Below are 15437 nucleotides of genomic sequence, written 5' to 3'. Positions count from 1 at the left end.
CACTGGGACACTCTCCAGAGCAGGTTTTCCAGAAGCACAGATAGCTATGGTAAAGAGAGGAGAGGAAGACAGTCGCAATGCCAGCTTAGCTGCCAGTTTAGCATTTTGTTTCAGTCGTATTTCAGCCACTTTAAATATATACGTTGTATAGTTTTTTGTATATACTTTTAAACAACTGAAAAAACCAGCTCATATTAAGCTGCAGGTTTATATTTTAAATTGACAAATATTCTGAAATAATGTATCATGAATCAGGATTAAGTAACTTCCAAAAGTCTGGGGCCACCAGTGCCACCCAATGGGCCTTGAAGGTATACTCTTCATATCATCCTGACACCCCTCCCCAAATGTTTTATTATGGAGAAAGGCAACTTATAACCTTTAGGGGGTGTATGTGTGGTAGGGAGGTCATTTTGTTATGTTTTGTAACTTCTCAGAGCTGTTTAGGGACAGAAGGGGCCTTTTCAAAGTCAAAAGTAACTAGAAATCTCTTTATAGTTTTGAACCCCCCCCCCCCATCCTGTTCTAAAATGATCCTGAGCCTGTATGCATGGACCAAAAGTCCTGTGCTCTCCCCAGCTTCAAATTGTCCTGTATGGACAGTGCATGCCAATAGCTCCAGGCCAGGATTGACTAGTCCAGATGCCAATCTGGTGGTCCTGGACTCATCCCACCCTCAAGGGGCCTTGATGTAGGTCAAACAGTCCTGCTGTTTGTTGGAGAGTGTTGTGGCAACTCAACAAGGCACCACATGGCTCTTACCTGCTTCTGCCATCACATCTTCTCAGAAGACCCCCGTCATGTCCTGTGGCATCAGATGGGACCCCTGGCCATGTGAATGTAGCCAGGTGTTCTATTTCTGACCTTAATGACCACGATGGTAGTCTTTTCAGAATACACGGCAACAGAGGCACATAAGGGGCACACAGTGGCAGCAGCTTCAAGGCATGGTGGCAGGCAGCTGCATAAACACCTGCCCATCACTGCACTGGCCTGGCGACTGAGAGCAATCCTGCTTGGGTCAGAACTAGCGGTAGGAAGAACCAGAGGCAGGATAGCATGGGTTTGGCTTGGCTCTTAATGTCTTATCTGTCTAGAGAGGCCCCAAGATAGCCCAAGATTTAGGATTTTATCACATGAGGCTATTCTCCCCCTAAAATAGTGTTATTCTCAAAAGTGCTATCCAAGCAGGATTGCTCTCTTCCCTATCACACTGTAGGGAACCTTTCCAGCATTTGCATTAACACATTATCACATGCAGTATTTGAGACTGCCCACATACTACACCAAGACATTATCCTCACCCCTTTTCCTAGCTTGGCACACATATACACAGATACCGTCTGCCTCCAGAAATATAAAATGAAATGAAAACAGCCTTACATTTGAAAAGGCCTCCCTCCCCTCTTGTGCTAGGAATCTTCCTAATTTGGGATCAACTTGATTAACTGCTGGCAGATGAAAGCCTGCAGCTAAAGTAATGATTAATCTCCCAGAAATTAATCAAGTCTGAAGCTTAGCAACAAGAACAGCAGAATAGAGGTAATGAAATAAATGTTTTTCTAACTGTCCATTTACATTTCCAAGTGTGTGTTTGTGCACATGTAAGTGAGATTTTCAAACTGGGCTACTTAACAGAAAAAGGAGGTGGGGGCAGTGAACAAAGTTTTCCTTTCTTGGCTTCTCTGACAAGTCTTAGGGTTTTTTTTTTTGGGGGGGGTGTCATTTGCCAATGGAGAGAAAAAAGTTTAAAGGTTTTTCAGTTGTTTTGCCAACTGAAATGAAATCAAATGAAAGTGTCCAACTCTTTTCCTTGTTCCGAATCACTGGTAAGCAAAGAGCACCCAAGCCACACCTAAGCCATACCAATCATTCCCTAACCATCCAGAATCAGCCTTAAAGTGGGACTGAAATTATTACACTGCAAATGGTAACACAACAGTAGCAGGAAACAAGGTCATTATCAGAGTTTTTGCATTAATGAAAAGAAATGCTTTCTCTCAGAAATCTCCCACTAGGAGAACAACAGAAGAGGGCTGATGTCACATGACAAGCCTCAGCCAAAGACATGATTATCCTGCTCCAACTGCAATATACTGTCTTATGTGATAAAGTACTTTGGTTATGCAGATATGAACAGGCTAGATTCTCAATGGCAGGAACTGCAAGATGCAGAATAAAAGGTTGAGTCCGTATGTCAGAGGTGTCTCTTCGCTTTACTTTTACAAAGTAGTGGTTGCTAATAATTTATATAGACAAAAAAGTACATTACTGTGTCACTAGCAGCAGCAGGTGGGTTTTGTTGTTGGAGAAAGCATAAAACTTGCTCACTACTCCAGTCAATAAGTTGTCCATTCCACACTGAGAAAGGATATGTATGGTGGCACAATCCAGCAGGGGTCCTGTCAACATACAAGCCCACCTTCCAGACACATCCACCAGCTATAATAATGAGCATTTTGCTAGTAAGATAATAAAGATCACTTATTTTATTAGAATATTGATCATATCTAGCAGCTATTCCTGTGGCATGGTTACATTTGTCAGTGTATCACATGCCGCAATAACATTTTATGCTCTTCTAAGCCAGAGAAATATCTTCACATATATGCTCATCCTTTTAGTCCTCAGTCATGAATTAAGCAACACTGTGGGAAATGTTGTCTACCCTGCTTTGATCTACTTAACAATTCAGCTAAGGAGATGACTTTGCTAAGCAACTCATTTAGAGCCTCTCAGTAGGTCAGATTAAGTGTGAAAATTAAGCTATGTAGGTAAAAGCCAGCATAGCATAGTGGCATGAGTGCTGGACTATGACTCTGGAGACCAGGGTTTGAATTCCTACTTGGTCATGGAATCCCACTGGGTGAATTTGGGCTACTCACACACTCTCAGTCTCAGAGGAAGGCAAGGGCAGACCCCACCAAATAAATCTCCCCCCCCTCCAAGAAACCCTCATGGTAGGTAATTTGGAAACATAAGTTTGGAAACACAACATGAAGGCACACAATGGCAAAGTAGTTAATTCATCCAAGCTTTGCTAGGTAGATGGAACTGTAAAGGAGTATGTTCCAATACATTAAGAAAAAGATAAACAAAGTAGCTGAGGAAATAAATATATCAGGACCAAACAATATTTTAGTGGTGATGTAAAATGTAAACACATAATCTTTCATGACCTTATGTACTGGCATTTTAGGTTTTATTATGAATCTGAAATTTGTAATGCAGGCCGCCTAAAGAAAAATAACTCATAATAATTAACATTTCTGGATATTGTGGGACTCAATGATCTGCAGTCTATGACCTTTCTACAGCATACTTTGTTAAACTTCCTCAAGATGTCCAGAATGATCTGTCAGCTATTCAGTTAATAACCTTAGTTATGTAGCTAAGTAGTGCCTCTCAGCCTGACTCCTCCACCAGTTCCCCCTTATCAGGAAGTAGCCACTGCTAGTAAAGTCGGCCCTTCTTATACACTGATTTTTTATACACGAATTCAAGCATACACGGTTTGAAAATGTTCCAAAAAAGTATAAATTTCAAATATCAAACCTTGATTTTCCATATTTATAAGGGACACCATTTTGCTATGTCATTATATTTAATGGGACTTGAGCATCCACGGATTTTGTTATCCATGGGGGGATCTTGGAACCAAACCCCAGCGTACAACAAGGGTCCATTGTAATGGTGATTTGTTTCCCTATTGACTGGGAATCAGCAAACGATGTTTCCACTCACTCCTGTGGGCAATCTCTGTTGTGACAGTCAAAAGCAGGGTACCTGTTGCAATTCCCTCTCTTGCAAGAGATCACTTGTTGGGGGCGGGGAATGAAATATCAGTCAGCTGCTTCCTGATCAATAGGGGAACAGATCCCTGTTGTTACCACCAGATACTGACTGGTAAATGGGGATTGTGGGAACTTTCAGGATCCCTACATATTCCCTAAAGCAGGGGACACACAGGAATCAAGAATATGAACTAGTCAAAATGCATTACTTGTTCTAGGGTATGCATTCATAACTCTGTTAGTGAATTTTGGCCAATATTTTAAAGTAGATGTCCACTTTTTAAAATGGCTAATGAAATTCATCAGTAATTTTCAAGACCCCCCCTTCTGTTAGATGAGAGCGGTACAGAAAAATGAAGACGTAGGGCAATGTTTCATCTCACATTCAACACTTCAAATGCTATCAGGAGAACTTATCTGGTAGGGATGGGGCAGTAACATATTTAGTTTGCATTTTACTACAAATTTAACTATTTTGCACTTTTTGAACATGTAAACTGAGATACAATAGTGTCTGTGTGTGCCTGTGTGTCCTCAAGTCACCTGTTGACTTACTATACATAACAGTCAACTTACTGTTGACTTATGATACATAACAGTTTGGGCTTAATAAAAATACAAAAATGCAAAAGTTATGGAAAGCGAAATGGACAAATTATTATTCTGATTCAATGCCTCCTGAAACATTCCAGCAGAATGGGAGAAGAAGGATGGAGGAGAAATTTCCTTATTCTAACCTATGAAGCAAACTCACATGGTTCACAATTCCTAGATCAACATACAGAGCAGACAGTGCCCCTTTTTAGAATATGGGATGTCACAAATTTCAAAATATTCTGGTATTCTGGAGGCTCTTTTTTCCCTCTCTCTGTTTTTTTGAGATACTACCTGTTCAGAGCACCGAGAAAATATGCCTCCTGCTCTGGATTTGAACAGAAGCTTCAAATGGTCTTAAGAGTGAAAAGCAGAGAATGGCGTGCATTTCTTCCACAGAGATGAGGAAAAGGTACACTCACAAGGGAGCTAGCGACTACTGCCTTGTAGTAAGACACTACTGATTCCTGCAAAACTATAATAGAGAGGGAGGAAACTTATCCTGTAAGCTCATAATGGCAAAGCAAGCAGGTGTCATTTTTTTTCCACTTGAGAAAACAGAGAAATTGCCTTCTGCCTTTTTCTGTGAAATTGTTTTGGAATTTGTAGTTTTGGGAAGTATTTAATGTTCTCTGCCAGAGAGCTGTAGTGCCTCACATAATTACCAATCATAAATTCTGTAGTTTGAAACCATGGTAATTACAGTAAAAAAAAAAAGTATAGTGTGAAAGAGGCCAGAATCTGGAGCATTGGACCTTTGTGAGACAGCGTGTTTACATACAGCTGGTAAAGATTACTTCCTAGATGAACAACTCCCAGAATATCTCTGTTCAGCATGGCCATGCTGGACATTGTAGTCCCAAAAGGTTTTTTTCCCCATGTACACATTTTCCAACTAAATTTATAGAGCTCGGTATTTTTATGCCCATCATTATGACATCTAAAAAGAGAGAGAGAGAGAGAGAGAGCACTTTGACACCTTGCATTGTCTGATGAAGATCTTAAATACTGTCCATTGTATGTGGATAAATGTGGTAGCAAAATATGTGACCTGCAGGCTGAGTTCAAAGATTATTTCCATGGTGACTGTAAAATGAGTTTAGAGCATGCTGAAGTCTGCCCAAAAGGAGCAACAAACTCTTTTTCCCTGCTGATATGGTTTCTCTAACTCCAGTTATGTCCATTTAGAATAGAAAAGAATATTAAAACTGGGACAACGAGTTATCCAATCTTTGATCCCAGTTTGGTTTCCTGTTTAAATTACAGTCAGCCCCCTGTTTCCACAGATTCTTTATCCATGGATTCATAGAATCATAGAATCATAGACTCGTAGAGTTGGAAGAGACCACTAGGGCCATCCAGTTTAACCCCCTGCCATGCAGGAAATCCAAATCAAAGCATCCCTGACAGATGGCTATCCAGCCTCTGTTTAAAGACCTCCAAGGAAGGAGACTCTATCACCCTCCGAGGGAGTGCATTCCATTGTCGAACAGCCCTTACTGTCAGGAAATTCCTCCTAATGTTCAGGTGGAATCTCTTTTCCTGTAGCTTGCATCCATTGTTCCAGGTCCTGTTTTCTGGAGCAGCAGAAAACAAGCTTGCTCCCTCTTCAATATGACATCCTTTCAAATATTTAAACAGGGCTATCATATCACCTATTAACCTTCTTTTCTCCAGGCTGAACATCCCCAGCTCCCTAAGTCGTTCCTCATAGGGCATGGTTTCCAGACCCTTCACCACTTTTGTCGCCCTCCTTTGGACACGCTCCAGTTTCTCAATGTCCTTTCTGAATTGTGGTGCCCAGATTCATGTGTGTATATATATTATATTAAAAATATATATTCCAATAAATATATTCCAAAAGGCAAACCTTGATTTTGTCATTTTATATATTTTAGTATGCCATTGTATTTAATGGGATTTTAGCATCCACAGATTTGGGTATCCATGTGGCATCCTGGAACCAAACTCCAGTGGATATCAAGGGCCCAGTGTATACTGTTTTGCTTACCACCCTCAACATTAGATGACAGTAAAGAAGTCAGTGTCTAAATCCCCCCTTGCAATATAGAGTTTTGATATCCACCATATTTGCAGCCGTATTTTAGAACTTTCGAATTATATCAAGGTCCATCCAATCTCGAATTATTACTCAGAATTCCATAGTTAGTGAAGATAGGCAACAGCAAGTTGATAATTATCAACACTATACTGAAAGTGAGTGTAGTGGCTAGATTCTTGAATGTAGGTACACTGGAGATCTGGATTCTAGTCCTGACTGAACCATGGAACTCACTGACCTTTGGCTCTCCTACCTCCTAGGTTGTGGTGAGGATAAAGTAAGGAGGGAAAGCATGTGATAAGCTGCCCTGAGCTCATTAGAGGAAAGGTGGGATAGAAATGCAACAATTACATGGCATTGCTATCACTGCTGTTACAAGGATGATGATGATATTTCTGGTGGCATTGTTTTTAAAACTTTTATTTAAAGAAATCAACTGATAATTGACCGATAATTGATATTCTACGATAAAAAAAGGAGATTGTGTATATAGGTAAGAAATAACATTGTTACTAATGGTCAGTAGTCTACATCAGCTATTTAACTAAGGTCCAAAACACACTGCAGAAATAATCCAGTTTGAGACTGCTTTAACTGCCTTGGCTCAATGCTAGATAATTCTGGGAAATGTAGTTTTGTGAGACATTTAGTCTTCTCTGTCAGAGAGTGCTGGTGCCACAATAAACTACAATCCCCAGGATTCCCTAGCACTGAGCCAGAGTCTCAAACTGGATTATGTGTGCAGTGTGTTTTGGACCTAAGTCATCTCTCCTGATCTGATCCCCCAAACACATGAGAAACATCATCCATTCATGTTTGGATTGCCAGTAGAATTGATCTTTTCCTCCTTATGCAGCTGTTGACCAACAAAGTACTTTGGGGGCATGTTTATAATTGTGGCAATAGTCATAACATGACCAAGAACCTGCCTGGATGGGCCAGGGTGTTCTGAAGTTAATCTAGAGTATCCTGGCCCTGCAGCTGCCAGACCTTCCCCTGTTACCTGGTCCCCCATTCTTGTGTGGAGGTGGCTATCTACACAGGCAGCTGAGCTGCCACCATCACCACAGGTCACTCGCCTCAGAGGATGCCAGAATGAGGCAGGGGCAGGATGTTCCTTTTGTCCAGTGCCTATTTTCTAATTCAAGTGTGTGCATGTTTTGCATAGAAATAAACTTTCTTATTTATCAACAAGCAGGGCACATTTAATAAGAGACTGGCAAACACAAACCTATATTTGCAAGGAAGGCAAATAGGAAAAACAATGAGTCAAAATAGTGATCATGAATATCAAACAGCTGCCTAGATTTACTTTTCTGTAGCTGTTCTGTGTTCATGAGTGCTGCTTAGTCACAATTACTGCAACGATCATAATCCCCTTCTCCCACCAAATTTACCAGGCATTAGCGGCTGGCGATCAGAGTACAGGTGAAGGTCACCATCAGGTTTGAGGGGAGGGGTCAGATAAGGGGGGTTATTTAATTAACTTAGTATACTTAGGTCCCATACAGACAGGTCAAAATAAAGCTGCTTCAGGACACTTTGGAGGTATACAGTTTAAATGAGGCATGCGTCCTAAGAGTCCGGACACCATGCCAAAGCCACGATCCAGTCCTAAGGACTAGAGCGCAGCTTCTGGACTCTTAGGATGCATGCATCATTTAAACAGCATACCTCCAAAGTGATCCAAAGAAAGCGGCTGCCCGAATCCCCCGGGCTGGCCGCTTTGCCAGTGGGGGCCCGGCGACGCGGGGGCCTTGGCGTGCCCCAGCATGCCTTGCTGGGGCGTGCTGGCTCCCGATTGGCTGGCCGGGGAGGGGAGGAGGGACTTCCGCCTCCCACATGGTCGCTCTGGGAGACGGAGGCCCTCTCTATGGTCCCCCTGGTACTCCAAGGCAGCTGATTGGCCAGCTGCTCTTGAGGGCAGGGCGACTCCCCTCCCGGCCCCCAGGCTGGCTTATATAAGGCCACGTGGCGCTCTCTCCAGCGCCATTTGCAGCTTGGCTCTGCTGCAGAGCAGAGCCTGAATTCCTCAGGGAGGCGAGCATAGGGGACTCCTTCTCCCCTCCCTGTTCCAGGCCGAGGGTCTTCGGCCTTGGCAGGAGCCAGGTGGGTGGGCTCGCTGCCCCTCCCCCACTCCCACGGCTTCAAGCGGCGGGCCATGGCCGCCATTTTCTCAGCGGGGTCTCTGGGCTCCAACATGTGAGTTTTTTGGGGGACAGCCCTTCCATCCAGCTTTTGTGGGCTTCCCCCTCCCTCTTTGGGCTTCCTCCTCTATTTTGCTGCCTGCCCTGTGGGGAGGTTTTTTTGAACTTTGCTTTGCGTTCCATTTGCTGGCTTTCCCAGGAGGGAGGACAGTAACTCTGGTCACATTCCCTCAGCCTATTTTGCCCATAGTTGTTTGTTTTTATGTTGAAAGACAATTAGCTGTTTCAAGTCCATGGCTGCCTAGTGGTCACACTCTCTCAGCCTCCTTCAAATTTTGAGTTTCACACTGTTGACAATTGCTAACATTGGTTGCCTGCTGCACCATGCCTAACAAATTGGTGTGCTCTAAGACATCTTCTGCATCAGCATTTGGTGGCCAAGCTGGACATTCGGGGGGAACACATGCAGTGCCTGCCCCAGAATCTACCTCAACTGCCTCTCCTGAAAACACTCCCCTCCGAAGTGCTATGGATATTGCTGCATCCAGATTTTCATGTGCCAGGCCATCTTCACTGGTGCCTCTGTTATCTGAATCAGTGATTACAGAATTGACTCACTCCATTGCCGAGCTGATTGCGAAAGCCACATCACCCAGCCACCTGCATCCTGAAGGGCTTGCTTCACTTCCACCATCTGCCAGTTCTTCAGCTCCAATCTCCAACCAACCACTTCCATCGGCTCAGGACAAGAATCAAGCTGCAGCACGGCCCTCGTTAGTCTGGTCGTCCTCCAGCTCCAGCGACTCGTCTTCATTGTCATCCTCCAGTTCGGACGATGAGGCAATCGTCAGCACAGGAGTGATCAACAGACAGAGGCGACGCAAGAAGAAGAGCAAGGCAAAGAGAAAACATCAACGGAATCGTTCCTCACAGCTTGCTCAACATGTTCAAGATGCTGGCAGCGCAACCTTACCTACTGGCAGGGATTGGTTTTGGGTTGAACATGCCATGGTCCCAGGCTTGCCACGTTGGGCCATCAAGCGATGCACCTGGTGACCCAGTCTTCAGGGGGTTTGGGTCGACCAGCAAGTGGAAGGATTGCCAGTTTGTGCACCTGGCGAGTGTCCTCCTGGCTCTCATCTCCCTCAAAAGACTAGAAAGCTTATTTTGAGGGGTTGCTTTGTTGATGTTTTTAGTTTGATTCCTCCTTCAGGTTTTGATGTCTTAACGGTCATCTTCCCCAAGGGGAAAAAGAAAGGTCTCCCTGCTCCTCTGGTTGACCGTACTTTTGATAATTGGCTGGAGGGTTTCACCATTTTCAGGGCTGTCATTGCTATGGCTTTCCCTGAGAGGGCTTGGCAGCTAGACAGCCATTTGCTTCATGTCCAGAGGGCCAGAGAATTCGCAGGCGATTCGGCGGCTATCGCTTATGATACTACTTTTCAGCAGCATGCATCCCAGAACTCCAAAGAGTGTTGGGATCAACTTCACTCTGAAATCTGGCTCTTGGAAGTTGGCACCCAGGCTGTGCCTGGAGCCCCTTTCCCTAGCTCTACCCCTTCTGACTTAATGGGCCTTGTTTGTTAGGATTTCAATGTTGGAAAGTGTTCCCGCAACCAGTGCAGGTTTGACCACATCTGTGCATCGTGCAAGGGGTCCCACGCCAGGCTGTCTTGCCCTCTTGTCCCTTCACCTTCTCTACCCTCTGGGGTCGGACGCCCCGTCCTTCCTCCCAATGCGGGAGCTGGTCATGCTTCCAACTAGCCATTGCCTGGGAGCCTTTGGCTAGACCTGGCCTTTTGGCATCGCCATAATTATGGTCAATTTTTTGCTATCAGTATCAGTTTGAGGATAACTGTCTCCAGTTCTCCTTGTCACTGGTCTGCTGCCTTCTCCGGCAGTTGTGCATCTCGTCCCCCGCCCCCCCCCCCCTTGGTGGACAGTCTGGGGCAGATCTTGCTGTTCAGGTGCTCTATTGTTTAGCCTGCAATTGCTGTTCAGCTAGCACAATTTTGTTACGCTGGGATTTCTATGTTTTGGAATATCTCCTTTTGCAGATTTACTGGCTGGGCTGGTCAGGCAGCGTTCTCTGGTGCATATGTTGCTGCGTTGTGTGTGTGGGTAGGGTTGGCGGTAGGCGTTCCTGCGGAACAGCATTTTGTGAAGGCAGCAGAGGTTCTGGATCTGGTAGGCATGGTCTATAAGGTTGCGTAGCACTGTATTGGGAGTCCCTATGGGACACGGGAGCGATGAGGGCATGCGTTGTGGCCATTGCGGGGGCCAACACACCACTTCCCGGTGACTAGGGGCTTGATTTCATATGCAATCAGCAGGTTGCATGGTTCCAAGAGGGCGTTAGATTAGCCCCTAGCTCATCCCGATGCCTTGCTCTATATGACATGCCATTATCTTACAATGGCGGGTTGTACGATGATCCAGACCTCATGCTTTTGGCCAACCCTACCTTTGGTTGCTGGTTTGCATAAATAAAGTTGTGGCCTTTCCTTCACATGTTGCTTCTGTTATTATTGTGGCGCCGCCCTCACTGGCAACAGCTTTACTTTGACAGTCTGTATGGGGCCAAAGTATATTATTATTATTATTATTATTATTATTATTAACCTTTATTTATAAAGCGCTGTAAATTTAACTAATACTTAACTAACATGTAGAATACTGTTGTTTTTTTCCTCTTGTTTTTTTCCTCCTGTTTGGTTTGTAACATCTTGCCTGATGAAAAAGTCCATGGAGCTTCGAAAGCTTGCAACAAGTATATTGTGCATTTCGGTTGGCCAATAAATGGTATCACTGATGGATTTTTTTAATGTAGAATACTAATCAATGTTTATTTTATTAAAGCATCTGAAAGGAAGCGGAAAAGACTCTATATGCCTATTCTCTAATTCAAGTGTGTGCGTGTTTTGCATAGAAATTAACTTTCTTATTTATCAACAAGCAGGGTACATTCAATAAGAGACTGGCAAACACAAACCTATATTTGCAAGGAAGGCAAATAGAAAAACAATGTGGCATGGCACATTCCAGTTATGCAAAATATCCCTTAATTTTGAAGAACAACATTTCTCCTCTCAAGACAGATGGACAAAAGGTTTCACCTGCAGTGGAAGATCTCTTAGCTTAATTTTGGACAGAGTTTTCCAAATGGCTATATTCAAGAAAAGTTCTCTGTACTTACACTCAGTTTACACTTTAAATGAAATGAAGCCCATTTCATCAGTCAATTTTCACTGAAAGACAAACCTACCAGAGCCAATTCAGAACTGCTGAGGTGTCCATCACCATTTAGATCCAGGTGGTTAAACAGGTCTTCAACTAAGAGCCGCTTTTGGATTCTCTCCTCTGCTGGGTAGTTTTGCTGCCCCTGGTGATGAGATTGAAGGTCCAGAAGGATACCTTTCAGTTGACTGTAGTCTGCCATTGTACATGCATCCCCTAAAAGAAAAGACATCATTACCTGACTATGTACATTTTTACAATCTGTTTAAGCATTCTGTTTCTAGATAGCAAGACAAGCTGATAACATACATCACAAAAGCAATACTTTAAGATGATCCTTGACAGTTTGCCTTTTGCAAAATGTGAGATCCTTCTTCTCTAAATCCTACCGCCAAAGTATCTTACTTTACAGATTGCATAGTTTCCCTCAGCCATGTACTGTAAAATGTAGTAATCTGCTGTCTATGCTAGAGTTGCTTTTGTCACATCTTAAAAATAAAGGCATATGTTGGGTAACTATGAATAAAAGAAACATGCACAAAACCATACAATCCAGAATTTTCATTCTTAGTCCCTTCCCACACCTCCCACAATCCTGTTTTTCAGGACCTCTGCTGTTCCATGTAGCACAATCCAGATTTTTTTCTAGTAGCGCAAGCTTAGGTTATCTTTGAAGTGCTGAACGTTGCAAACTTGCAAAAACTGTTTAAACAATTCAGTTTAAAATGGAGAAGGGCTACATGTCTGCAGGAATATAGTGCTAATTATCAGAAGGAATTGCATATGTCATAAATAAGATATTTGCTGTTGTTGTTCTGTGCCTTCAAGTCAACTGAGACATATGCAACCTTCTCATAGGGTTTCCCCACACGACTTGTTCAGAGGAAGTTTGCCATTGCCTTTGTCTTCGACTGAGAGATTCTAACTTGCCCAAAGTCACCAAGTGGATGTTGTAAGGTTGAGCAAGGATTCAAAAGCATAAGATATACATACATTTCACGAGTTGAAATTCAAATTTCAAATTTCCAAAGTAGAAAATCCACTACTATTGTAAAGGTGTAATGTATAATTAGGCAAGGCTGATTACACTTTAAAGTATAATTATTATACTTTAAAATATAATCAGGCAAGGCTGCAATCTATCAACCTACCTGTTCAGCTTGTACACAGAAAATATCATTCGAAGAGCAGGTTTAGACTCAAAAGAAGAAGGAGTGAAGATAGGTGTTCAGCTTAGATAATGAGCAAACTAAATTAGTTAGAATTCCTGTACCTTGGATCAAACATTGATCAGTACGGAGACTGCAGTGAAGAAATAAGAAAAAGACTAAGAATGGGAAGAGCAGCCATGAAAGAACTAGACAAGATCCTAAAGTGTAATGATATTCAACAGAACACTAAATTCAGAATTGTCCAAGCCACTGCATTCCCCATCACTGTGTACAGATGTGAGAGCTGGACAGTGAAGAAAACTGACAGAAAGAAAATACAGTGCGCCCATGTCATACGTGACAGAAAAAGTGACACCGTGCACAGGAAGGAGTAATAGTGCATGCACCTGTGGCACATGCGTGCCACTGTGCTGTTTCAAACATGAGCCCAATTACTTCTAATGGGGCTCAAGCATATGCAGAATTTCTTTTACACGGGGGAGGGGGGAACGGATCCCCCATGTAAGAGAAGGGACATATCAAGCTTGAACCCTCCCTGGAACCCAAAATGACAAAACTGAGACTGTTGTACTTTGGCCACATCATGAGAAGGCATAAATCACAAGGAAAGACAATAATGTTAGGGAAGGTAGAAGGAAGTGGAAAGGAAGACCACACACCAGATGGTTAAGCTCAATCAGGGAGGTTATGGATCTAAATTTACAAGACCTAAGCAGAGCAGTAGAAGACAGCAGGTCTTGGAAATGCCTCATTCATAGAGTTTCCATGAGTCATGGTCTACTAGAGGGCATTTAAGAACAACAAAGTATAATCACTCGTTTAAAGAGGCAGGGTCTTTGCTTCTGGTGAGAAACTATGGGCCTGAACAGACAGGACTGGAGCGCAGCTTTGGCACAGCTTCTGGCCTCTTATGATGTGTATGTCCTTTAAACAGCCTACCTCCAAAGTGACCCAAAGCAGCTATATTTTGGCCTGTTTGTTCAGGCCCTAGGTCCTTTTGTTTCCTTCCACACTTTTTTTTAAAGCTCAAGTTCCTTCCATCTTGGATATGAAGAAGTTCCCACATTTCAGTACAGTATATTGTCTAGGATTCAAACTCATAGTTTAGTTAAACACCCAAAACGGGAACATAAACACATTTTATTGAATAAAGATGGAACTGCAACAAGAAAGTCCAGACCTCTTATCTGTAATGACAGACTAACTGTCTCAAAGATGAGCAGTATCACTTTTAATCTAGCTTACTCAAGAAAGGTTCCTGGACTGAGCTAATTTTCACCTGCTTGCCTGCTAGCCAGCCAGTCCTCCCACCAAGTCTGCTCTTCAGCATTTGGCAGGAACAAGCTTCACAGGCTTTTTAGACCACCCGTCATTCTGGCTCCTAAACTGAATGGCTTTACAGACCAGTTAGATGTGACAGTTCCAGACCAGAAAGGAGCCCCAAGTACCCACCCAGGTGTCATAAACATTGATATTCCTTCTAAGGCCAGACCCAATGTGACAAACTAGGACCAATCAAATTAAGTCTGTACCGAAACTTAACACATGAAGTAGGAAGGAAAAGGGCAACCCTCAAGGTCAGTTATTGGATAATTCAAAAATGTCTTCCTAGCCCCCTGAAGTGGATAAATCCATATTGTAAAAGGGTATGCAAGTGTGGCACATTGTAGAGTAAAAATGGTCCCTAAAATGGTGCTGCAATGTTATAGCCACCTGAGTTTTCAACAGATTTTCAAATCCTGATACATCTGTGTCTATGCAGCAGATTGGGAAGCCAACACAGTGCAATGGTATGAGCATTGGACTACAACGCTGGAGACCAGGGGTTGAATTCTCATGCAGCCATGGAAATCCACTGCATGACTGTAGACATGTCACACACTCTCAGCTTCTAAGGAAGCTGATTTCAATCCTCCTATGAACAGATCTTACAAAGAAAGAGTTACCATAAATAAGCGATGACATGAAAGCACACAACAACAACAACAACAACAGATCAGGAGGAAGATGCTTTACCCACTAGTTGACGGTCTGCACCCTTAAGTGCTTTTTCTGAAGATGTACTAACTGCTTCATGAAGAACTTTCTCCCATAAAAAAGAGATAATACCTGTTGCATAATGTGACAAATTGTCATGCTAGCAAAGAGGAAGAAAATGAGGCAAAATCCAAACATTTTAAAATGTTTAGCAAACAGCTCTGTGTGTGTGCCTTCAAGTTGACTGTTGATTTATGGTGACTCCATGAATTTCATAGGATATTATTATTATTATTATTATTATTATTATTATTATTATTATTATTATTATCCCACCTTCCTCCCAGTACAGGGACTCAAGGTGGCTTACAATTCTCAAGGCAGCTTACAAATTTTTGTTAGGCAAGGAATCCTCAGAGGTGGTTTTGCCAATTCCTTCCTCTGAAACAAAGAC

General features: G+C 42.9%; 1 protein-coding gene across 3 annotated transcripts in view; it reads right to left on the bottom strand.

The window, feature by feature from the left end:
- The window catches only part of FSTL4 (follistatin like 4), a 645791-nt gene that overhangs the window by 261399 nt on the left and 368955 nt on the right, over positions 1-15437 (bottom strand). For all 3 annotated transcript variants that reach the window (XM_089530298.1, XM_089530316.1, XM_089530307.1), the window contains exon 5: positions 11863-12050. In XM_089530298.1, coding sequence (XP_089386424.1) covers positions 11863-12050 — 188 coding nt within the window. The remainder of the gene's footprint in view (positions 1-11862; positions 12051-15437) is intronic.

This window comes from Sceloporus occidentalis, unplaced genomic scaffold (genome assembly GCF_023333645.1).
Source record: "Sceloporus occidentalis isolate IW3139 unplaced genomic scaffold, rSceOcc1.0.p SCAF_1, whole genome shotgun sequence".
Classification (NCBI taxonomy): Eukaryota; Metazoa; Chordata; class Lepidosauria; order Squamata; family Phrynosomatidae; genus Sceloporus; species Sceloporus occidentalis.
This window is presented reverse-complemented; position numbering and strand designations above follow the sequence as displayed.